This window comes from Juglans microcarpa x Juglans regia, chromosome 1S (assembly GCF_004785595.1).
Source record: "Juglans microcarpa x Juglans regia isolate MS1-56 chromosome 1S, Jm3101_v1.0, whole genome shotgun sequence".
Taxonomy (NCBI): Eukaryota; Viridiplantae; Streptophyta; class Magnoliopsida; order Fagales; family Juglandaceae; genus Juglans; species Juglans microcarpa x Juglans regia.
The window spans coordinates 24830151-24854622 of record NC_054595.1 but is presented as its reverse complement, the minus strand read 5'-3'; the positions used below and the strand labels follow the sequence as shown (position 1 = coordinate 24854622).

At 39.6% G+C, this 24472-nt stretch overlaps 3 protein-coding genes across 4 annotated transcripts; 1 reads left to right on the top strand and 2 right to left on the bottom strand.

The window, feature by feature from the left end:
* Positions 1–237: 237 nt before the first annotated feature.
* Positions 238–2180, top strand: LOC121246695 (solute carrier family 25 member 44). The gene has a single exon (XM_041144928.1). It carries the CDS (start codon positions 787–789, stop codon positions 1855–1857), a length of 1071 nt encoding a protein of 356 aa, XP_041000862.1. The 5' UTR covers positions 238–786; the 3' UTR covers positions 1858–2180.
* A 1729-nt stretch (positions 2181–3909) lies between these two features.
* Positions 3910–7336, bottom strand: LOC121247450 (PHD finger protein ALFIN-LIKE 4-like). The gene is made up of 6 exons (XM_041145795.1): positions 7273–7336; positions 6711–6833; positions 6012–6044; positions 5495–5723; positions 5159–5294; positions 3910–4402 (listed from the first exon to the last, which is right to left on the bottom strand). Exons 1-6 carry the CDS (start codon positions 7334–7336, stop codon positions 4142–4144), a joined length of 846 nt encoding a protein of 281 aa, XP_041001729.1. The 3' UTR covers positions 3910–4141.
* Positions 7337–8731: 1395 nt separating this feature from the next.
* Positions 8732–22733, bottom strand: LOC121247838 (nuclear transcription factor Y subunit A-3-like). 2 transcript variants are annotated; one of them, XM_041146298.1, is made up of 7 exons: positions 22723–22733; positions 13196–13397; positions 11503–11818; positions 10937–11049; positions 10775–10861; positions 9405–9575; positions 8732–9276 (listed from the first exon to the last, which is right to left on the bottom strand). In XM_041146298.1, exons 3-7 carry the CDS (start codon positions 11804–11806, stop codon positions 9070–9072), a joined length of 882 nt encoding a protein of 293 aa, XP_041002232.1. In that variant the 5' UTR covers positions 11807–11818; positions 13196–13397; positions 22723–22733; the 3' UTR covers positions 8732–9069. The 2 variants fall into 2 exon arrangements, with proteins under 2 accessions (XP_041002232.1, XP_041002233.1); XM_041146299.1 differs by having other exon boundaries at positions 10787–10861.
* Between the last annotated feature and the right edge of the window lie 1739 nt (positions 22734–24472).

Sequence of the window (24472 nt, the reverse complement as noted above, 5' to 3'; positions counted from 1 at the left end):
CTCCCTGCAGCCCATCCCTTGGGACCCCTCCATGCTTGCGCCATCACTCCATCCTTACCTATAAAAAAATAATAATAATAATTGCTACGTACAGTCTTCAAATTATAAATTTAGTTAATTTTCTCTTTAAATATTTTTTAAAATTATAATAATATCTTTATTAACATAATATTTTTTTTATTTAATAAAAAATTTGCACATATAATCTCAAATGAAAACTATAAATAAAATTTATCTAAAAAAAATAAAAACCTATTTTCCCGGTCGCCCACTCCCCCCTGTGTCTCTCTCTCAAACTGTACGGACGCCAAGGTTTCCCTCAGGAATTGCATCTATAATAATCCCCTTTGTGTGCGTATATATACACAGACTGATTACATATGCGTCTTTGATCTAAATCATAACCCTAGCTTTTCTCCGGTGAGATCCAAACTTTCCGGGGAGATCCTCCGGCAACCGATGCTCGACTCTCCGGTAAGTGATAAATATAATTCCTTTACCGAGAAATGTTAGCTCAATTCGTTTGTTTTCACCTCCAATCCAAGACCTGGTTCCACAAGAGGAAAAAGAACACCTAAATCGCTACTTTGAATCCCTTTCGACCCTGAGATCTTATCAAATTTGTATCATCTCATGGTTTTGCACTTGTACAGTCCTTGCAGTTAGGTTGGGATACTTTTCATTGTATTAGTTTGTAGTTTGTACAGCTCGTACGGTTAGAATATAATTGAAGCTGAATTGAAAAGATTCGTGGAGTTTTCTGGGGGGAATTTTAAAGTGGCGAAGATGAATTTGAGCGCGGCCGAAGAAAAATCGTCGGGGCAAGAGATTCACATCCCGGCCGATATCGACTGGGAAATGCTTGACAAGTCGAAGTTTTTCTTCCTCGGTGCCGCGCTCTTTTCGGGCGTATCGGGCATACTTTATCCGGTTGTGGTGTTGAAAACTAGGCAACAAGTAGCTCAATCCCAAGTTCCTGGCATCAAGACCGCTTTTTGGATGGTGAGGAATGAAGGTTTCCGGGCATTGTATAGAGGGTTTGGGACTTCTCTCACGGGCACGATCCCTGCCCGGGCTCTTTATATGGGGGCGCTAGAGGTTACGAAGAGTAACGTGGGAACAGCCACTATTGGTTTAGGGTTTTCGGAGCCGATGGCCGCAACAATCGCAAATGCTGCCGCTGGTTTGAGCGCGGCAATGGCTGCGCAACTTGTATGGACCCCGATTGATGTGGTGAGCCAAAGGCTGATGGTTCAAGGTGCTGTTAGTTTCGGCCATGGTGGTGGTAACATGAATTCAGGTGTTGCTAAGGCATCGGCGTGTAAATATCTTAATGGGATCGATGCATTTAGGAAGATTTTGAATACGGATGGACCGAAGGGATTGTATCGGGGGTTCGGGATATCAATTTTGACGTATGCACCATCAAATGCAGTGTGGTGGGCGTCTTACTCTGTGGCGCAAAGGATGGTTTGGGGTGGAATTGGGTGGTACTCTTGCAAGAAAGATGAGGATAGCAATGAGAATAGGCTGAGAGCGTTTAGGCCAGATTCAAAAACAATAATGGCGGTTCAGGGAGTCAGTGCAGCCATGGCGGGTGGCATGTCAGCTTTAATCACAATGCCACTCGATACAATTAAAACCAGGCTGCAAGTTTTGGATGGGGAAGAGAACGGACGTCGAGGACCAACTGTTGCACAGACAATCAGGAATTTGGTCAAGGAAGGCGGTTGGACGGCTTGTTACAGAGGATTGGGGCCTCGGTGGGCTTCAATGTCAATGTCTGCAACAACAATGATCACTACCTATGAGCTTCTGAAACGGATGTCGACAAAGAGTCAAGAGGCCTTGACATGATTAACTATAGAGGGACAATGAATTAGATAAAAGAGAAGGAGAAATAGAAGGGGTACTTTTCTTTGATCTTTGTCTAAATCTTCTTTATTTTCTCTCACTTTGTTTCTGAGTTTCCCTCTTTTGCCTGTTTTCCTTCCCTTGTGTTAGCCAGCCTGACGGATAAATCAGTGTAAAATCATGTCAGGACTTACGTATATAATATATATATATATATGAAATAATTTTTAGCTTCCACTACACCTTATCTGTGTTATCTCAATATGATGTTATCCGGAACATCTGGTTTGTATATATTGCAAAACTCAAGACCATAATTTTGTGTTTCTGGTGTTCCAAAACATGTGGTTTATACTTTATCTTCATAAGCTTATATCTGGGAGCACTTCAAGAATTAATCATGGAAGTAAATGAAACTCTGGACTTTTACTAAAGTCCCTTCTGCAAGCAATTATATGCTCATTGGATGGGAATTTTACCATTCACAAGGGTTCCCAATCCCATCAATCTTTTCCCCTTCGTGGTGATATTGACAAAGTGGGTATTTCTTTTTGTTTGTGGTTTATTGCGGATAACTTTAATTAATTGGTGGGGAATACCTGTTTCTTGTAAGGATGTAGGACTTGGGAGAATCTGTAAGACTTAAAATTACTATCTGACCCTACCATATCAATTTTTAGATTTAAAAAAAAAAAAATCAGGAATTGATGTTTCATAATGTTTGTTTCATTTCTTTCTTTCTTTTTTATTTTAGATAAGTAAATGTTTGCATTCTTTCCATACCACCATCTCTTACAGGGGAATCCTTGAGAGTGAGTGATTTATTAAAAAAGAAAAAGAAAAAAAAGAGAAGAGAACATGTTTGATTCAATGCTTCCCTAATCGACGTTTGGCTTGTCTACTTCCATCACGTTATGGACCCATTAACCACTTGTTGTTTATGTTACGCATAATATATTTTAGTTCAAGTATCACATATCTTTCTCCATACAATGGGGATTGCAAATCTGACGGCAAAAGGGGACTGAGTCTCTAGTTTCATGTCATATCAATGTAGAAGGGAGCTGAGTTTTACCTTTCACAAACTCATATTTATTGGTTTTTTTCTTATCCTATTTACTGAATCGTTGACCCACAGGACCTAATTGTTCTCTACACGTCTGTATATATGTATGTATCGCTACAGAAGATATGCCCGTGCTTGCTAGTGTATTTAATGACACAGTTTAGTGGAAAATAACATAAGCTTGTAATAACAATACAATTTAGTGGAGACATAGAATGAAAACTTTTTTCTGTGTGTTACCCGTTTTTGTGAGGTAGGTCTCGTCTTCTTTTCTAATTCTTAGATTTACATAATTTTGCTAAAAAACAAACTAGTAGGAGACCTACAACATGGTTGGAGCCTTTGGTGAAACATCAACTTCATCCGCATGGTCCTTCCTGTAAACAAGACAGGAATACAACATCTTTATCTTCGGGATCTTCTGGTTCAAGTTGTTTGATGGTTTCCTATCTTTTACCTGCTTTTCCAACTAATTCAAAACTTAAAACGTTAACTCCTCCAGGGAGGAGAGACAAAGCACCTGAACCATTTTCTCAAAGCATTTTAACCCTAGGTGCAAACAATCTTTTGGGGCCACTTCCTGGTAAAAAGTCCGGGATTTAACCAGTTTCGTGTAGAAAAATTTTCGAGAGTGCAGTACACGGGATCGGGGTTTACTCTGCAGGGGTGGATCCGAAGGGTCCTGCCTTGGGAGAAGTTCTCTACATAAAAAAAAAAATCTTGAAGAGTTTTGTGGGAAAAAAAAAAAAATCATCCATACCCTAGTTCGTACTAGATGAAGTCACAGCAGCATACGTCGACCCTCACCTGTATGCTTGTCAAAAGTGCACTCTTGTGGCGCACAATATAATAATATATTGCTTTCCTTTTCATGCCATGAAAGTTGACTATTGCAGACGAATTACAATGTATGCAAATGAGCAAACTTGACATGGAGATTCATCACTGCTGAGAATGCATCAAATGTTACGTACGTGTAACCGTTAGAAGAACAGAATGGGGACAAGTCTTCTTGCCCCACTACAAATAGATTGATTTCTTAAATTAGAAATATAACAAGGTGTGTCAAGATAAACAGGGGAGAACGTTCAAACTACAACTGAATAATAAGATATCGAAAATTAAGACGCATTCGCAAGTTGCACTAATTTTTAACACTAAAACTAAACAGAGAGACAGATCATTGACCCTGACCAAGCAGCTAGCACTTGGCAGTGTCCATCATGCAGCGTTCTTGTTGCTGCATGATGGACACTTGTACCGCTTAATATGCTCAGCCTTAGCTGGGGTAACCTTTACACACTTGCCATGGAACCACTTCTCGCAGATGTCACAGCAAATCCAAAATTCATCTGATGCATAATTCTCCGCACATGATCCACACAAGGTCAATCCATGCTCTTCATCCTCTTCAATGACTTGATGTTCGTCCTTTGCCTGCGTGTCCTTCAGATATTTTTCCTGAGATTCTGATGTCCGCCGCTTTGCCAGCCAAACAAATTTAAGAACAAACACAAATGATCTAATTGAGAAATAAGGATGCTAGTTTCATCGTAGCCAACAGATAAACATATTCTTCCAAGCCGAAGTATGAAGTTAAACTAGGTGCACAAAAATATCAGTGAATGAAACTAAAAACAATGCTCGAGCATGACTATAAGGCAAATGTAAAAGAACAATCCAGAAATGCAGGAAGGTTAGAAATAGCTCCCCAAGGGTGCAATTCAGAACACGAGACATGCATAACGGCCCGCGTATTCTCGTTCAATACAACACTAACAACAGGGAGTCCCTGTAGACTACAACACAGTATTTCACTACTGAATCATTTGGCCAAACATCCCCCTAGATGTGATCTTGTGTTGGTAACAAGCCCAACTCATGTTTTATTGTAATGAATATTCACAAAAAGAAAACAGGGAGTCCCCCAGTACTGAGGAGGTGTACATAGATTTTTTCTATAGTCAAATACAACGAATTGCAGTTTCATTTAGACCGAAATTTCAACTTTAAACAGACACACTACAAGTCTACAACTCAGTATTTCACTAATGAATCATTAGACCAAACATTCCCCTCGATATTATGTTTTACCAATGATTATAACTGTTGGACAAAAAACAGAAACATCATCACATATAAGGCCTGCCAGTGAAGAATACAGCTACCAAAGCCACATATCTGGTAGTAATTCCTCAACTAAGTAAAAGGAGGATTGTATTAAGGAAATCTTTCTACTAGTTTGGAGTTCGACTTGGATTTGTTGCTACCACGATTTGAGACAGACGGCTCTTCCTTTACTTGTTTTTGTGCAGTATCGGTCACCACTTCAAAGACTGTTGGAAGTTCGTTTATCATGTCAAAGAGCTGCTTCCTGCACCACAAGTAATAAATTAAAAATGAATTACGAGATGCTGAGAAAGCACCAATTGCATATCTAGGGTAGACATCTAATGATTCATTCCATGCTTTCACCACGATGAGGATACAGCTAGGTCTATTCAGTTTTAATACTCACGACATCACTGGGTTAACAAGCTGAAGAGGAAACTTAGACAAGCATGTAAAAGTTACCTGTCAGCCTTATCAAATCCAAATCTAGCACCAAAATAGAAGGCAACACCAAGCAGCCATGCATCGCTATGGACAGCAACTAAAGATAACCAGTCCTTTTCTTGCATGCCATTTCTCGCAAAGTTTATTCCCAGTGCAGGCTCTGGGAGCTCCGGAGGGACTTCCTCAGCAGGTAAATTGACTTCCCATTGCTCACCAGGAAAGCCATACAGGCATAAATTCTCCTTCTCTGCAAGCACAAAATAATACGTATAGACTAGTTGAACCAGAACTCATAGATCGAATAGATGCTAATAGAAAATAACAAGCATACTGGAAGCAAATGGTACTTATTAGACAGTCATACAAACACCTCCCAATCCAATAACCATTTGAATTTCCGAAGCCCCAATCACAGGCCACCATATACTCTTAGGCCACATACCATTTTCACAAAAGCAATATCAAGTTCAAATAACCATTAAAAAAGGACCAGGCATAGATGTACCAACTAAATGAAGAATGAAGTAACCCTAACCTGGATCACACTGCCGATAGAATTCTTCAGCATCTGCAACGACAAAATGAAAACACAAAAATATTGAAAAAAAAAAAAGGAATCCAATATTCTTATCTCAAAGAATAAATTATTCTATTGATTTTCGAAACAGAACAACAAGTATAAATGACAACTCCCTCACTTGTTTGCAGAAAATGCGAGTGAAGAAAAGGAGACAAAACCTTAAAAGCTTAGACTAGAAGAATCATTAGGGAATTGCTTGCCTTTCTAAAGCTTTCTCATTCGTAATTTAATTAAATTCTCACCGAAATTCTTAAATATAGGCTGTTTTTCTCTAGGCAACGGGGAGGTTATATTTGAGTCTTTGACCTCCGGATCTCACCCCCGTTATATGGGGGGCAGTGCCATTGATCAGCCGAAGGCCACTTCCATAATACAGGCTAATTGATTGTGGAAAGAGATTCATACATATATAACCTTCTAAGTTCTATATACACGAACTGTACGTATGGTTGCCTGAAAATGGAGGATAATGAAAGGAACTCAACGTGTCTTGCAAAAACAAACAAAACCGAGGCGCTTGTTCTTAGAAAACGAAACAAGAATCAGAAACGCCCGAAATGACATAAAACAAAGTCCAAAAGGTTTGATTTTTTCTTTTTCTAAATTATGCTCGGGAAGCAAACCCGAGGAAACCGAGAGAGAGAGAGAGAGAACCAGTAGTGAGGGCTTTGAGTATGCCAGTTCGGCGGCCCCTGAAATCCCAAAAGACCTCCTCAACTGTTCTCGGGTAGTTCAGAACTCCTCCTCCTCCTCCTTCCACTCTCTCTCTCTCTCTCTCTCACGTGAACCCAAAAATACAAAAATCCAAAGAAGTCAACCTTTTTAATTGAACCTCAAAATGAATGAATGATGATTAGTACGGTGCGTGTCGTGCGGAGGTAGGACATGACCGGTATTTTTAGGACGATTTTGGACATGACCGGTATTTTTAGGACGATTTTGGACATGACCGGTATTTTTAGTTGCCTTTTTTTAGGGAGAGGATAGGATAGTGAGGAATTTTAAATTACTTATTTATTTATTTATAGGGGTATTCTTTTGTCATTTCACGAAATTTGTCGGGTTGGATAATCTGGCCCACTGGTTGACTTGAATTTGAAATTTGAATTTGGATAATGACTCCGATTTGACCCGAACGAACAAAAAGGCCCATAATGAGTACAATGTTGCGTTGGTGACGTGGAAGGCCATGGGACCAACACGTCAAACTTGTTACTGTAGAGATGCAAATGGTCCGGTCCGGTCAGGCCGTCCATCATTTTTCCGGACTGAACATCCATAGGGACTGGACCGGACTGATAGCTATCGGTCCATTCGGTCCAGTTTAATTTTTTTAAATAATTAATAAAAAAATTTTATTTAAAATACTAAATTAAATTAAATAACTTATTAATATGGATTATATAACAAACTCAATAAAAAATATTTTATATGGTCAATGATAATAAATTAGATGAAAATTATATTATTAATTTATATAATTACTATATAATTAATTTATTGATATTATATATTAGTTAATTCATAGAATATTAACAAGTGTTAATAACATATTTAAAATTTTATATTGTTAATAGTGATAGGTTAGATGAAGATATATAAAAAATATTGTTAATTTATAGAATATTAACAAGTATTAATAACATATTTAAAATTTTATATTGTTAATTGTACAATTATTATATAATATATATTTTTTTCATTTGGTTCGGTCCGGAAAAATCCTGGACCGTGGACCGGACAGAAACTTTTCAATCCTCTAAAATGTGGACCGAGACCGACCAGTCTCAGTCTCGGTCCAATCCTGTCGGTCCAACCGGACCGTTTATCACCCCTACTTGTTAGGGAGTGAATTTTTCGTTAAGAAAAAATAAAAAATGCTACATTTTATATAGTGATTTTGGAGTATGATATCTGGCATTACTCTATATTGCATATTTTTCTTTTATTTGTGAGTAATGTTAAATACAATCTTATAGTATGCAAGTCTCGTATATTCATTTTGAGAAAAACGGATTAATATGAGATTCGTATTAAAAAAAAAATTAATAGTGTATTCTACTATTTTTAAAAAATAATAAGCATAGGTTACAAATCCTAAGATTGTATTTAGCATTATTTCTTTTTTAATACACCCATCACACTATTGAAATGAATCTAAAAATAATAAATATATATATATTTATATATATGGGTATTGCATCGATGTTTTAACCTTTTTTTTTTTTTTTTGAATCAGAGTCTTGTCTTAAACAAGTGATGGGTAGAAAACAAGTAATATGTTAACAGTGACACACCACTTGTTAATATATTACTAATCTAGTAAATACCAATAGCAAACCTAGGTTGATCAATATACTAACATGCTATAAAACAATCAACCGTGGTATCTCCAGCTTAAATGCCACACAAGTTGATTTATATCTTTTGGTCTTAGAAACAGGCAGAGCAAAGTTGCACCAGATCAGGTCTGGTCGGTAAGAAGGTTCCGGAAGAGTTACAACAATTTAGAATTTCCAAGTAGCTTGTTTGTGAGGGAATGATGTGAATCTGAACAACTAGCATTCCCAACTATAATGAAAAAGTAGGCTTCCATAGTTAGTTCATTTTTCTCCCAAAGTAATGGGCAACCAAATTGACCTCATCTAGCAAACACCATGAAGTAGATGAAGACATTATGTCATGCTCAAAGGAGCAAATATGTTACTATCAAGTATCAACAATCACCAACTTAACATCATAACATTAGTCTTAAGGTGCTTGTAAGCCCGATGCGAAAATGATACATAACCAATAACGGTTTTTGTTTTGTTTTTTGACAGGCTTAATTGACAAGCAGTAAAACAGCAAAAAGTAAAATAGCCAAGGATGACTTCCCTTCCAGCAGCCACCTCCAAAAATGGAACACAGACTGCTGGATGTGCGTGGTTTGCCACATCTCTCATTGGAGGGTGGGAGGAAGGTGTAGGTGTTGCTTACCACCACCACCACCGCGCATATCAACTGAATGACCTCACATGGTCCCACCAACAGGAGAAGGATAACAATTGAACCTAAATTCTGGTGGCTGCAAGATGTTGTCACTGTTGGAGGCACTTATCACATCAGAGCAGGAGGCGATGGATGCATCTTCTTGGAGCTTCTTTGTGTTGAGAAAACGTCCACCAGATCCTCTAGCCCTCTTTAATGCATGAAGATGCCGAGATTCATGAAGATACGGCTGTGCATGTTTTCATGATGGCATTACATAGAAAACAATTGTTTGCCAGTTTTAGATAGATGTCCATACGAAGTTTTATGCACTGCAACTAATATTTAAAGGAGTGGGAAAACAAAAAACACACATACCTTCCGATCTTTGATGAGTTTGTTCTGAGCTTCAAGCTTAGCTCGATACTGTCTCCGTCTGAGAATCGCATGGTACTGTTTTGAATTGACATAAATGGGTTCATCCTCTGTAAGATCGAGAGGTAGGGGCACTCGAGTTGGGGTCATCCCTATGATTTGGGGATGATGAATCTGCGGGCATTTTAGCAAAAAATATCTCATGGAGTCGCAAAGAAAACACATCTTCATGCAGTGACAGACCAGAAATGATGCAATTTTACAGGTCATCGACGAATCAGCAATCAGTCTGTAATCAATCATACCGCGTGGTATAATCCACAACTTGAAACAGCTCATGACACCAACCGCATATCAGGAACAGTAGGTTTGAAACCGCAGAAGATATATAATATAATATCCAGCAATTCTTTTTTACTTAAAAAAAAATATAATATCCAGCAAATGTCACAATTTCTTCCCATCTTGTTGGAAAAATGAATGATGTTGAAAATGAAATATCCTTGCTTCGTTAGGCGTCATCCATGCCTTCAAACTTTCAAAGTACAGACATCATTAAGAAATAGCATTTGATATACAGGAGAGGAGAAACTTTCCTACTAAAAAGTAATCATTAAGATGAGGAAAGTAGAAAATAATAAAAGCAAAGGCGATATGAAAATTAAAAATAAAAATAAAAAGGGTAAGAAAGCATATAAAATGGAAAAGTCCTTCATAGACCCACTTTTCAAACATTCAATCATGTGGAAGACTGCAGAAGGCCAGCAATATGTTTGTTGCACTTCAACGAATTTCTGCAGAGATAATAAGGACCACCCCCCCCCCCCCCCCCTCCCCCCCCCCCCAAAACAAAAAATAAAATAAAGGAATGGGAAAAGGAGAATATCATATAGTTTAAAAACATGAATATTTTAATGTGTGCAATAAAAGTAAATTTCTGTGTAAGATTCAGGATTTTTTTTGCACCACACAACATCTGCAAATTCCCCCAGGATGTCGTGTTCTGGGATTATCAGAGATGAAGAAAACTAGCATCAACTACTTACATATTTGTTATGCTTTTAAGTAAATAGGTTGGCCCTTGGGATTGATTTATATAGCATAACCTAATGATTTTAATCTTACATGCTAACCACAAAGTAGCGTTTACAGTCAATATATATGTATAAATACCGGAAATACTAAAGCCAAAAAAACTGATTCAAAATGTTTGGGAAATTGAGGGCCAATAATCATTTTTAGTTTAAACTAACTATGCTATTCGGCAGGTTCTATCTCCATGACCGACCCAAATAAAGTGGAAACGAGCTTCTTGAAAGATGGAGAGAGTGAGAAGGGGGGGAGAGAGGGGGGGGGGGGGGAGTTACACTTACTGAGGTACTTACGATAGATTGTGAACCATAAGCAGCAGCCAATAAACCACCAAAATATGGATCAGCATGGAGGAATGGAATGTGAGCCTGAAACAGGAAACATAGAACATGTAGAGATCCACATCTCCCCTCACAACTATCTAAACAGAGGCATCAACTTACAACTGATTGATTGTAATCATTCTGTGAAGGCAAGAAGACAAAATCCTGAGCACCAATTGGTGAGGAAGATTTGATGATACCTCCAACAAGCTTCCCCTTAGTTTCAATATATCCTGCGGAAGCATGAGAACCACTAAATGAGATTCAACCATAACGTAGTAAGACAGGTGCAGTAAACCCATTATTGTTGAGGGTGAACCCATATATGTTGTCAAGGGAGGTCTTGTAATATATAGGGTGGTAAGACAACTTAGACCACCTTTAAAACATTTGACAGATGGAGTAGAAGAAATGGTAGAATAATAGTGTGGTGGTATGAATGTTTTATATCTAATGAAAATTGACAATACACTGCATGATCTGCAAGTCTCTTTTATATATCCAGTTCAACTACATCCCTTTCCTGTTCGTTTCAGAATGTCAAAATGGTAAGGTAACTCACATGAACACAGAAGATACACATTGAAGGATTAAAGCATTCCCAGGAAGATTGGGTACTTGCATAGAACAAAGATGTATAACTTAAAATAAAATAAAAACAGAAACAAAAGGAATCAATATTCTACCTGATTGTGGTGAAACTATTCCTTGTCCACAAGCATAGCTTTCCTGCATACTAACCACTGCAGGATAAGATTCACCAGTTGAGTGAGTTGAGGACGAATCCTGGTCTTGGAATTGAAAATTCAATTGCTTGGTGTTATGGCAGTGTTGTGGTGGAACTCCCATCTTCAAGCTTAAACTTCTGGGTCTAGATGATTGCTCAACATATGATTCAGCAGAAATCCCCCATGATGGACAACCAACAAAGTACAGGGATGCTGAATGTGAAACACTTATACTAGATTCTTTCTTACACAAGTTCTGCATTGGGTCAAACTACTGCTCAGAGCATTTAAGAACTATGATGAGAAATTTACTAGATTTTTTTAAACTGTAAAAGAGGAAAACATGAACTTGTTTTTAGCTTCTCTACTCACCGAAAACCACATGTTTAAATACAAGCTGCAACGAGGTTACTATTATTTGAGTTGTAGACAATAGCACCCAAAAGTTGCTACCCTTTGTGTGTGGATGTGTGCATGTGTCTGTCTACGTATGTGTTTTAGTACACACATATACAAATTAGATTTTCCTATGGATATACTGAAAATTGGGACATTCAAACTAAGGAATTGAAATTCAAATAGAATATAGAAACTAGAGAAAGAAACTTGACTTCGTTAAAGAAATAAACATAATTTCTTAGATCAACTTGCTCTCATCGTAACAGTTTGGCAATTAAACTAACTAGAAGAACCCAACTCAAATACCTAAAAAAATGTGCCATGAACTTCTAAACTATAATACCAATTCGCACGTTCATAAAACATTCAGAAGCAACATATATATCACTTCCAAGCTGCCCTGCTTTCCATCAGTCTTACAACATTTTTTAAACATTCACATTGAAATCTTATAAAAAAAAAAAAAAAAAAGACATTTACATCGAAATCAATAAAAAAACCAAATATGTCCACATGATCTATTGCACGAACTAATATCTTATGGACCCAGATTCTGCATGACTGACAAGTGAACATAGAGACGGAGAATCTATTTAATGATAACGATTAGTCAATGTACAAATTTAAGCATGCCAACTGAAGAAAACAAAAACTAGACTTATAGAAGTAGAATTCAGAATTAGAGAAATCAAAGCGTAGTGCCAATTGACCAAGCAGATCTTGCTTACGGAACAGAAAACCTTGAATCAACTTTATTGGAGTGCAAAAACATGCGTATAAAAATATCTAGTTAGGAAACTGAAAACAAAGAAAAACAACCAATTCGTATAAAATTTGAATAACTTCCTTTAAATTAGCAGTCCACATTTATAACCAGAAAACCTCCACCTTATATTGGAAACTGTGGGATGTATTCAACACTCAAGAGTACATTTGAAAACTTCAGAACAAAAAGAGAGACAACGAAATTTCACACCCCAAAACAACACTAACCCATAAACTAACATCACGTGTAAGTGTAAGTTTGTAACTTTTACCCAAAAGAAGAAATCCATCATTTCAACCCAAACAAGAAAACTAAAATCCACTCCGAACCTCCACATGCAAGCATATCAAAGATTCGCTACCACTGTGTGCCAGATAAACTGAAAAGAAAATTGATATAAGATAAAATAAACTAACCAATAGAAAGAAAAAAAGAAAAGCCAAGACCATAGCACAGAGAGAGAGAGAGAGAGAGAGAGAGAGAGACCTTGGGTACTTGCAAAGTGCAGAAAAAAGTTAAGCTTGGAATTGGGTACGTCTTTCTCGATCCTTCAAACCCCACAAAACACACAGACGTACCGTCCTCTCAGGTTTTGGCTTAGGAAGTTGGCTTTGGAACCAAATCCAAGGCTACATCACCACTAAAACGACGGACTCTAGCATTCACTCGCTCAAAAAAATCTCACCACCTTCCCACTTAAAAGTTCTCTTCTACGTCTCATTCATATTTAATCTAATCAAACTTTTTCCATTGCTTTTTAATTATATTTAACTTTAGAGTTTAAACCACTCTTCTTTGTTTTTATTTGGTTAAACGTATATATCTTATTTGTATAAGGGTAGTGATAGGTTTACTACTTTATTACTACCGATTTATTACTCATAATTTATTTTAATTTTTTAATTTTTTATTATTTTCTTTTAAATATTTTTTTAACATCATTAGGAAAAAATTTAAAAAAATAGAATTTTACTAATAGTCACTTTCTTAACCATTAAGTAAAATAAAAAATTAAAAAAATTAAAAATAAAATGAGAAGTAAATGAGTAGTAACCCTATCATTTTCCTTTGCACATAAAAATACACATTATATAATTTACATTTAAATGGTTAAGAGCCCATAATTAACAATTTTCATCCAATTCCAATAATTAAAAGAGAAATTCTATTTGCAGTCTCCATTTGGGGACGGTATATACAAGCCCTTTATTAAATGAGAAAAAACATCATTTTAGGAGTGATATTTTTGTAATTTAAAAAAATTTTAAAGATAAAATTACCTAGACTTGTCAGTCTTCAAATGTGAACTATATGTAGCATTGCTCTAATTAAAGTAATAAAAAAATCAGACAACTTAACACAATCGGAATCACAGAATCTTAATAATAGCTAGAAAGGTCAAAATATACCCGTTTGGATAAATTGTGATGGAAAATGTAAAACATTGAAGATTGGAGTTGGCCCTTGTTTTCTCTTTTGTTTGTCGTGTTCTTAAATATCTTCAACAGCCCCTTTAATTTTCGCATTAATTTCAGAGACCAGGGCTCGATATGTACCCTTAGATTAAAAGGATAATTTTTCATATTGATATGTCTGTCCAATTGAAGTAGCTGAGCCTTGTTATTCACGCAGTTAATTCGCGACATGAATTGGCCTTCAAATTAGGAAGAATTATTTGTTCACCATGAAGGGAAACCGACCCATTAGGTTGGGCCTGTGCAAGATATTGAAGCCCATCTTGGCCCAAATCGCTCCTCTCTTATAGTCCAGGAATTATCAATCGAACTCAAAACGTAAGTTGTATTAAAAGAAAGGGGATACACTGCGCAAGAAACAAGTCGGAGGGATAGATGGGATATGCCGACCCTGACACTCTCCTATGATACCTAACATTAAAAGATCTACACCAACAAGTAAATGGAAAACAAGAACAACAATCCATTCTCTAATGATGGGGAGACTAGACTAATTGCCTACTGTCACGACACCATCCAGAGAGCCACGTCACGTTAAAGGTCATGACTATATCAACTGTAGGCATAACGTTGACCCCTGATACAGAGTATAGTGTAACACCCCGTATTTTAGTGTATTTTTAATGAAGGAATTATTTTTATATAATTAAAATAATTTCTCTTATTTTAAAATTGGTTGGATTTTAGTGAGTTTATTTCTATGATTTTTATTTGGTGAAAATTATTTTTATGTGCTTTCCAAATATTTATTTGTCATTATGCATTTAAATTGCTTTTAATATTTAAATTAATTACCGTGGGATTTAATTATTTCAATTTGACTTTACCATTACGTTTAAATTATTTTATTTAACTTGTGGTTTTAAAATCGTTTCCGTTGGATCATTTTTGTGACCCAAGTTATGAGGATTGGACCTCATTTCTTTTTCCCTCTTTTTCTTTCCTCTCCTTTTCTTTTCCTCTTTTTTCTTTTTCTCCTTATTCTTTTTCCTCTCCCGCGCGATCTCTCTCTCTCCTCTCCTCTCCTCTCCTCCGCCCGTTTCCCTCGTCCACTCCCAGCGCCGCCGTCCGCCGGCGGTGGTCGTCACCGCCCAGCCCATTAGACTCCCCAGCCGCCGGCCGTCCTACCCCACCAGTATCACCGCCGTTCGTGCCGCCGTTAGTCTCCACGAAACCCACGAAACCCACGACGCCGCGGCACATTTTCCTCCATTGCGCCACCGTCGCGCCACCTCCGGCCACCATCTTCCTACCACTTCATCCCCGGCCTCTTGGCAACCCATTGGACCCAACCCCAGCTCCGATCCGTCACCGGTGAAGCCCCACCAAGTCCATCTCCGATTTACACTTTTTTGGCCTAAAACCACCTCTTGCGCCGCCACCCACGGCAAACCACCACCACCACTAGCTTCACCGACCTCCCTAGGCCCTACCCTATCAATCTTGGGTCTTCGTTTGTCCTCGTTGAAAAGTTGGTAATTGTGACCCACGGCCACAGTGTATTTTACACTGTGGTGTTGCTCAAACGTCGCCTTTTTCAACTTCGCGATCCTCGGAAAATTATTATATTGCACTGTAAGTATTTCTCCAAAGAATTTTCGTAATTTAAATGTATTTTTGCACTAACCCATTTCACTGTGTTTTTTGGCATGCCGGACTGAGTCCGAGGAGTTCGGGGGTCGGATGGATTTGTGATTGGAGTTGTTTGGTTGGATTTGATTGGATTGGTATTTGTTGGTTTGGATGTTGTGTTGGTACATGTGCATTTCATCATTTCATGCATGATCATGTTTGTAAAAGAAAACTGGGTTTTCGTGTATTGCATTCATGTTCATGTGCTTTGAAAAGCTATGATTTTATGTGTTAATATTTTTGGTGCGTGTGTATCACGACCCCAAGCCGAGATGGGGCATTAACTCGGTGGAGCTTCTCTGGTTACTCGGGAGCGGAATATACTGAGTAACGTCCCCTGGATTGTCGCCGGGCGACAATGGAATCGGACGAGATGGTCTCGTGCCGACTCCGTGGTCCTTCTGCTGGCGGGGACTAGAGGATGTCTGGCCACGTACGCGCTGGGCGCGGAACTGGACATCGCTCGTTGCGTAGTGTGGGTGCTTGGCCATGTACGCGCTGGGCGCGGAACTGAGCACCGCTGCGAAGCCAGGACGTGCGGATGGTCCATAGGGGAGACCATGGTGCATATGGAAATAATGCATGGTGCATTTGGGATTAATGCACTATTTTCTGGGAAAATAGTGCGAGTTGATTTTTGGGTAAATCATTTTCTGGGAAAATGTTTTACGGATAATTCGGACCAAAATGAGATTTTGGTGTGTGTTGGAAAATTTATCATTTTCGGAAAAATGATGTTTTGTGGAAAAATGCATGTTTTCATGTGCATGCATGTTAGTTGCATTTAATGCATTTTGTATTACGTCGTTGTTTGGGTTATACTTACCTGCGAGACCATTTTGTGGTGTCGCAGATTTTGATGCTGATGAGGAGGAGGAGGGCGAGCCTGAGGAGACGGCTCCGCCTGAGGAGTGATCTGGGATCACTCGTTTGTAGCTTTTAAACTATTGTAAATTATTTTATGGATGACTGTATAACTGCTATTTAAACCTTTACTGATGTTTGATTGTAATTAAATTCTGGTACTTAGTTGACTATCCGCTGCGTTATTTTATTTGAACACTGTTGCATTTACACACACTGGCACTTCGTTGGGATGTGTGACCGTGTTGTCACCATCCTGGCGTCTCGATCCCTGTGTATTTTTATAAGGGGGATTGGGGGCGCCACAGGTGGTATCAGAGCAGTTCGGCTCTGGGTAAAACCACATGTCATTTAGGATAGTACCAGAAAATTATTTTTATTATTTTTATTATTAAAAAAAAAAAAATTTAAAAGTGATGTAAGTTAAGTTATTTATTTTATATTATGAGTTTGTTGCTATGTCATTTTATGTTAATTGTTGTTATTTAAATTATTTTATTTATCGCTTTAATTATTGTTTATTTTTGGTTGAGTATAAATTATATGGATTTAAGCGGGGTTGGAGAATGTTCTATGACAGGATTATGGTGAGGCCAAGAAGGCAAGCTGAGGTGCCTGAAGATGAGTTACCTAGAGGTGATGGAAATTATGCTATGGCAAGAGCATTAAATAGAATGACAGAATTTCTTCAACAGAATTTCCGACCGCTGCAGGGAGATTCAAGTAGAGGAGCCCAAGTGGGGTGTCCCTATGAGCGCTTCCTAACGCATAGGACCCCTGCCTTCATTGGGGAGGAGGACCCAATGCGAGCTAGGAGGTGGATTCAAGATTTGGAAAGAACATTTGAAGTTTGTGGATGCACGGAGACTCAGATGGTATTATATGGAAGTTATATGCTACAAGGTGAAGCGGCAAATTGGTGGGAGACCAAGCGGACATTATTAGAAATGGAGTTGGGTTCCTTGGCTGCTGTGTCTTGGCAGCGTTTCAAGAAAGAGTTCGATGACCGGTTCTTTCCTGCTTCAGTGAGAAGGCAAAAGGCTCGGGAGTTCAATAATTTGGTCCAAGATGGCATGACTGTGGAGCAATATGCAAGAAAGTTTATGGAGCTTGGACGGTTCGCTCCTCACCTCATTACTACGGAGGAGTTGCGGGTCGAGCGCTTCCTGGAGGGTTTGCGCCATGAGGTACGTAAACAAGTGGCTTGCCTTCGGATTAAGGACTTTCAAGAGTTAGTGGATTTAGCCAGCATTGCAGAGCGGGAAAACAGTTTTGGAGCAGGTTCCCCTCCGGGTCAGAAAAGGCGGAGTTACCTTGGCGAAGGGAGTAGTTCTGGGTCGCCTCATAAGTTCGTGCAAAGGACTAGTGCCCGTCCGCAGACGACCACCTGTGCTCGTGCTGGAGGTCGAGCCCCAGTTTGTAACAGGTGCAATAGAGCCCATGAGGGTGAGTGTGGCCAGAGAGGAATTCAGTGTTTTAGATGTGGCCAGCCGGGTCACTTTGCTCGGGAGTGTCCTGGTCAAGTTCAAGGAGGGCAAGAAGCGCGAGGAGCGCGAGGAGGTCGACGAGGTGGAAGGGGCAACCAGAGACAGTTGGTACAAGCTCGGGTTTATGCAGTGACCCCTGGTGATGTGGATTACGGAGCTCCAGAGACCCACGATGCTGGGGTTATTACTGGTATGCATTTAATCATTTTAATTTGATTTAATATTTGTTATGGTTGGATTATTTGGGATTGTCTGGTGGATGTGTTTGCTTCAGGTAGAGTTCGCCTATATGATTTCTATGCATGTACTTTGTTTGATTCTGGGGCGTCTCGATCTTTTGTGTCTGCCACTTTTGCACGGATGTGTAATCTGATCACGGAGCCTTTATCGCAAACTCTAGTAGTGGCACTTCCAAATGGTGAGATGGTGTGGTGCTCTAAAGTTGCTTTGGGCTGTCCTTTGGATTTTGGAGGGAGGACACTGGATGCAGATTTGATTGTATTCAAGTTGCTGGGATTTGATATAATTCTGGGAATGGACTGGCTATATCGATATTCAGCAAATATTGATTGTAGAAGTCGGGTAATTGGTTTTCAACTCTCGGATGATGATTATGTGGAATTCACGGGAAATAAGTTGAAGGCAAAACCAACAATTATATCAGCAATTCAAGCTAGGAGAGATATAGCTCGTGGAGCAGATGCTTTTTTGGTCCAAGTTGAGTCTACGTCATCTGAGAAGAAGTCGTTAGTAGATATTCCAGTTGTGGGCGAGTTTCCTGATGTGTTTGTAGATGATTTGCCCGGATTGCCTCCCGTTCGCGATATGGAATTTGTTATTGATTTGGAACCTGGTGCGGCTCCTGTGCATAAAGCACCTTATCGCATGGCACCGGCTGAATTAAAAGAGTTGAAGACTCAATTGCAAGAACTGGTCGACAAGGGATTTATTCGGCCTAGTACTTCACCGTGGGGAGCGCCCGTGTTGTTTGTCAAGAAGAAAGATGGTACTCTCTGAATGTGTATAGATTATCGGGAGCTTAACAAAGTGACTATTAAGAACAAGTATCCTCTACCAAGAATTGATGATTTGTTTGACCAACTTCAGGGAGCGGCTATCTTTTCGAAGATTGATTTGAGGTCAGGGTACTATCAGTTGAGAATAAGAGATAAGGACGTGCCCAAGACTGCTTTCAGGACGAGGTATGGGCATTATGAATTTAAGGTGATGTCTTTTGGGTTAGCTAATGCCCCTGCTGCTTTTATGGATTTAATGAATAGGGTGTTTCGGCCTTTCTTGGATTCTTTTGTGGTGGTGTTTCTCGACGACATTTTGATTTATTCTCAAGATTTGGAAGAGCGTGCTTGTCACCTTCGCCTGGCACTTGGGAAATTAAGAGAACATCAATTGTACGCTAAGTTGAGCAAGTGTGAATTCTGGTTATAAGAAGTTAAGTTTCTTGGACATGTGATTTCTCAAGAAGGGGTGGCTGTAGATCCTAGTAAAGTAGAAGCTGTTTTGTCGTGGCCTCGCCCTTCAACAGTTCGTGAGATACGAAGTTTCTTGGGACTTGCCGGTTACTATCGAAGATTTGTGGAAGGTTTTTCTCGGCTATCAGGACCTCTCACTGCCTTGACTAGGAAGAATACTGAGTTTGTATGGTCTGACAAATGTGAGAGAAGTTTTCAAGAGTTGAAGAGAAGATTGACAACGACACCTATTTTGGCACTTCCGGAGCCACACAAGCCATTTGTGATTTTCAGTGATGCATCCAAATTCGGGTTGGGATGCGTTCTTATGCAAGAGGGACGGGTTGTTGCTTATGCATCTCGTCAGCTGAAGATTCATGAAAGGAATTATCCCACGCATGATTTGGAGTTGGCGGCAATAGTTTTTGCGCTTAAGATCTGGCGGCATTATCTGTATGGCGAAGCCTGTGAAGTTTATACTGATCACAAGAGTTTGAAGCATCTGTTTACTCAGAAGAATCTAAACATGAGGCAGAGACGGTGGTTAGAGCTAATTAGCGACTATCAGTGTGAAATCAAGTATCATCCAGGAAAAGCAAATTTAGTCGCTGATGCCTTGAGTAGGAAGTCACAACAAGTGGATGAAGCGGAATCTTCAGATGTGGACTCTCTCCTTTGTGGAATGAGGAGACTTCTTATCGAGAGTTCACAGCAAGAAGAATTATTATCTTCAGTCTTGGATGTCCGAGTAGTGGATTTTGATGAATTAAAGACTCTCCAAAGAAAGGACCCTAATCTGTTGGCTATCAGGAAAAGAGTCAGAAAGTCTAGAGGACCCTTGCATTACAGCTTGGATAAGGATGGCATTCTTAGGTTTCGGGATCGTAGAGTGATTCCCCGAGACTCTGAATTTAAAGAGCGAATTTTAGCAGAAGCTCATGCAGCTCCTTATTCGGTTCATCCAGGAAGCACAAAGATGTATAGGGATTTAAAGAAGAATTTCTGGTGGGAAGGAATGAAGTCGGACATCGCCCTGTTTATTGAGAAATGTGACACATGCCGACAGGTGAAGGCTGAACATCAGAGACCTGCTGGCAGACTCCAACCTCTCCCTATTCCGGAATGGAAGTGGGATGATATTTCTATGGATTTTGTGGTAGGGTTGCCGAGGACTCCTAGTGGGAAGAACTCCATTTGGGTGATTGTGGATCGGTTGACCAAGAGTGCCCATTTCTTGCCTGTTAATAATACTGACTCGTTGGGTAAGTTGACTCGGTTATATGTCAAGGAGATAGTGCGTTTGCATGGAATACCCAAGAGTATTGTGTCAGATCGGGACCCGCGATTCACGTCCCATTTCTGGAAGAGTTTGCAGGCGGCATTAGGCACTAAATTGAAGTTTAGTTCGGCATATCACCCCCAAACAGACTGCCAATCAGAGCGTACTATTCAGACTCTGGAGGATATGTTGCGGTCTTGTGTCATGGAATTCCAGGGAAGTTGGGAGAATCACTTACCACTTATTGAGTTCTCTTATAATAACAGTTTTCATTCCTCCATCCAGATGGCCCCGTATGAAGCCTTATATGGACGGAAGTGCAGATCGCCTTTATGTTGGGATGAAGTTGGCGAGAACAAATTGCTTGGGCCTGAGTTAATTCAAGAAATGAAGGATCAAGTTCAGTTTATCAGGAAGAAGATGACTGAAGCGCAAAGTCGCCAGAAAAGTTATGCAGATACAAGAAGAAGAGACTTATCCTTTGAAGAATGAGATTGGGTTTATCTTAAAGTCTCTCCTATGAAAGGGGTTAAGCGCTTTGGTAAGAAAGGAAAGCTTAGTCCAAGATATATTGGCCCTTTTCAGATCGTAGAGAAGGTTGGGCTTGTTGCTTATAGAGTTGCCTTGCCAGATTATTTTGGAGATGTTCATGATGTGTTTCATGTGTCCTCATTGAAGAAGAGTTTTGGACAGCAAGAGCCACGTTTTGTGGATCCCGAACGCATTCAACTGCGGCCCAATCTTACTTATGAAGTTGCCCCGACCCAGATCGTAGATTGGAAAGAGCAAGAGTTAAGGTCCAAGGTAATACCTATGGTGAAAGTGGCGTGGGGTGATCCGTTGGCTCAAGATTTCTCTTGGGAGAGAGAGGCCGACATGAGGGAGCAATATCCATACTTGTTTGATTGATTTTGACGGTATGTTCTAAGTATTCTCTTGGTTGAATCTTGATCTTGTCTTGGTGCAATATTTGACCTTGCCAATTTCGTGGACGAAATTTTTTTTAAGGGGGGAGGATGTAACACCCCGTATTTTAGTGTATTTTTACTAAAGGAATTATTTTTATGTAATTAAAATAATTTCTCTTATTTTAAAATTGGTTGGATTTTAGTGAGTTTATTTCTATGATTTTTATTTGGTGAAAATTATTTTTATGTGCTTTCCAAATATTTATTTGTCATTATGCATTTAAATTGCTTTTAATATTTAAATTAATTACCGTGGGATTTAATTATTTCAATTTGACTTTACCATTACGTTTAAATTATTTTATTTAACTTGTGGTTTTAAAATCGTTTCCGTTGGATCATTTTTGTGACCCAAGTTATGAGAATTGGACCTCATTTCTTTTTCCCTCTTTTTCTTTCCTCTCCTTTTCTTTTCCTCTTTTTTCTTTTTCTCCTTATTCTTTTTCCTCTCCCGCGCGATCTCTCTCTCTCCTCTCCTCCGCCCGTTTCCCTCGTCCACTCCCAGCGCCGCCGTTCGCCGGCGGTGGTCGTCACCGCCCAGCCCATTAGACTCCCCAGCCGCCGGCCGTCCTACCCCACCAGTATCACCGCCGTTCGTGCCGCCGTTAGTCTCCACGAAGCCCACGAAACCCACGACGCCGCGGCACATTTTCCTCCATTGCGCCGCCGTCACGCCACCTCCGGCCACCATCTTCCTACCACTTCATCCCCGGCCTCTTGGCAACCCATTGGACCCAACCCCAGCTCCGATCCGTCACCGGTGAAGCCCCACCAAGTCCATCTTCGATTTGCACTTTTTTGGCCTAAAACCACCTCTTGCGCCGCCACCCACGGCAAACCACCACCACCACTAGCTTCACCGACCTCCCTAGGCCCTATCCTATCAATCTTGGGTCTTCGTTTGTCCTCGTTGAAAAGTTGGTAATTGTGACCCACGGCCACAGTGTATTTTACACTGTGGTGTTGCTCAAACGTCGCCTTTTTCAACTTCGCGATCCTCGGAAAATTATTATATTGCACTGTAAGTATTTCTCCAAAGAATTTTCGTAATTTAAATGTATTTTTGCACTAACCCATTTCACTGTGTTTTTTGGCATGCCGGACTGAGTCCGAGGAGTTCGGGGGTCGGATGGATTTGTGATTGGAGTTGTTTGGTTGGATTTGATTGGATTGGTATTTGTTGGTTTGGATGTTGTGTTGGTACATGTGCATTTCATCATTTCATGCATGATCATGTTTGTAAAAGAAAACTGAGTTTTCGTGTATTGCATTCATGTTCATGTGCTTTGAAAAACTATGATTTTATGTGTTAATATTTTTGGTGCGTGTGTATCACGACCCCAAGCCGAGATGGGGCATTAACTCGGTGGAGCTCCTCTGGTTACTCGGGAGCGAAATATACTGAGTAACGTCCCCTGGATTGTCGCCGGGCGACAATGGAATCGGACGAGATGGTCTCGTGCCGACTCCGTGGTCCTTCTGCTGGCGGGGACTAGAGGATGTCTGGCCACGTACGCGCTGGGCGCGGAACTGGACATCGCTCGTTGCGTAGTGTGGGTGCTTGGCCATGTACGCGCTGGGCGCGGAACTGAGCACCGCTGCGAAGCCAGGACGTGCGGATGGTCCATAGGGGAGACCATGGTGCATATGGAAATAATGCATGGTGCATTTGGGATTAATGCACTATTTTCTGGGAAAATAGTGCGAGTTGATTTTTGGGTAAATCATTTTCTGGGAAAATGTTTTACGGATAATTCGGACCAAAATGAGATTTTGGTGTGTGTTGGAAAATTTATCATTTTCGGAAAAATGATGTTTTGTGGAAAAATGCATGTTTTCATGTGCATGCATGTTAGTTGCATTTAATGCATTTTGTATTACGTCGTTGTTTGGGTTATACTTACCTGCGAGACCATTTTGTGGTGTCGCAGATTTTGATGCTGATGAGGAGGAGGAGGGCGAGCCTGAGGAGACGGCTCCGCCTGAGGAGTGATCTGGGATCACTCGTTTGTAGCTTTTAAACTATTGTAAATTATTTTATGGATGACTGTATAACTGCTATTTAAACCTTTACTGATGTTTGATTGTAATTAAATTCTGGTACTTAGTTGACTATCCGCTGCGTTATTTTATTTGAACACTGTTGCATTTACACACACTGGCACTTCGTTGGGATGTGTGACCGTGTTGTCACCATCCTGGCGTCTCGATCTCTGTGTATTTTTATAAGGAGGATTGGGGGCGCCACATATAGGATGTTCCCTTGATACCTCATATAAAAGCCAACTCCATGTACAAATAACCATCTCTAAACTCTCTAAATCTCTTAATTAGAAGAAGTAGTACTATTTTAACATCAGAGACTTCTCAAACCACCATCAAGCCCACTTTCATCTCTTTAATTGTAGGTAGAAAAATTCTGACCCGAGTTATTAGAATTTAGTCCAAGTGTATGAAATACGTTATTAACACACTATATAGCCATTAAATTAAATAAATGACAACATAGTCTTATCTTTGTCAGACAACATTACAATAGCCACTACAAAGATATTCATCAGTCGTAAAACATTATTTAAATTGGAATAA

Coding starts and splice junctions, on each gene's coding strand:
- LOC121246695 (XM_041144928.1), top strand. CDS start 787: ATGAATTTGAGCGCGGCCGAAGAAAAATCGTCGGGGCAAGAGATTCAC.
- LOC121247450 (XM_041145795.1), bottom strand. CDS start 7,336: ATGGATGTTCAGTCCGGAAAAATGATGGACGGCCTGACCGGACCGGAC. Junction 6,834..7,272: donor GGACCATTTGCATCTCTACA/GTAACAAGTTTG, acceptor GGTTCACGTGAG/AGAGAGAGAGAGAGAGAGTG. Junction 6,045..6,710: donor ACTCAAAGCCCTCACTACTG/GTTCTCTCTCTC, acceptor TTGTCGTTGCAG/ATGCTGAAGAATTCTATCGG.
- LOC121247838 (XM_041146298.1), bottom strand. CDS start 11,806: ATGCAGAACTTGTGTAAGAAAGAATCTAGTATAAGTGTTTCACATTCA. Junction 11,050..11,502: donor AATAGTTTCACCACAATCAG/GTAGAATATTGA, acceptor ATGCTTCCGCAG/GATATATTGAAACTAAGGGG. Junction 9,576..10,774: donor AATCTATCGTAAGTACCTCA/GTAAGTGTAACT, acceptor AAATGCCCGCAG/ATTCATCATCCCCAAATCAT.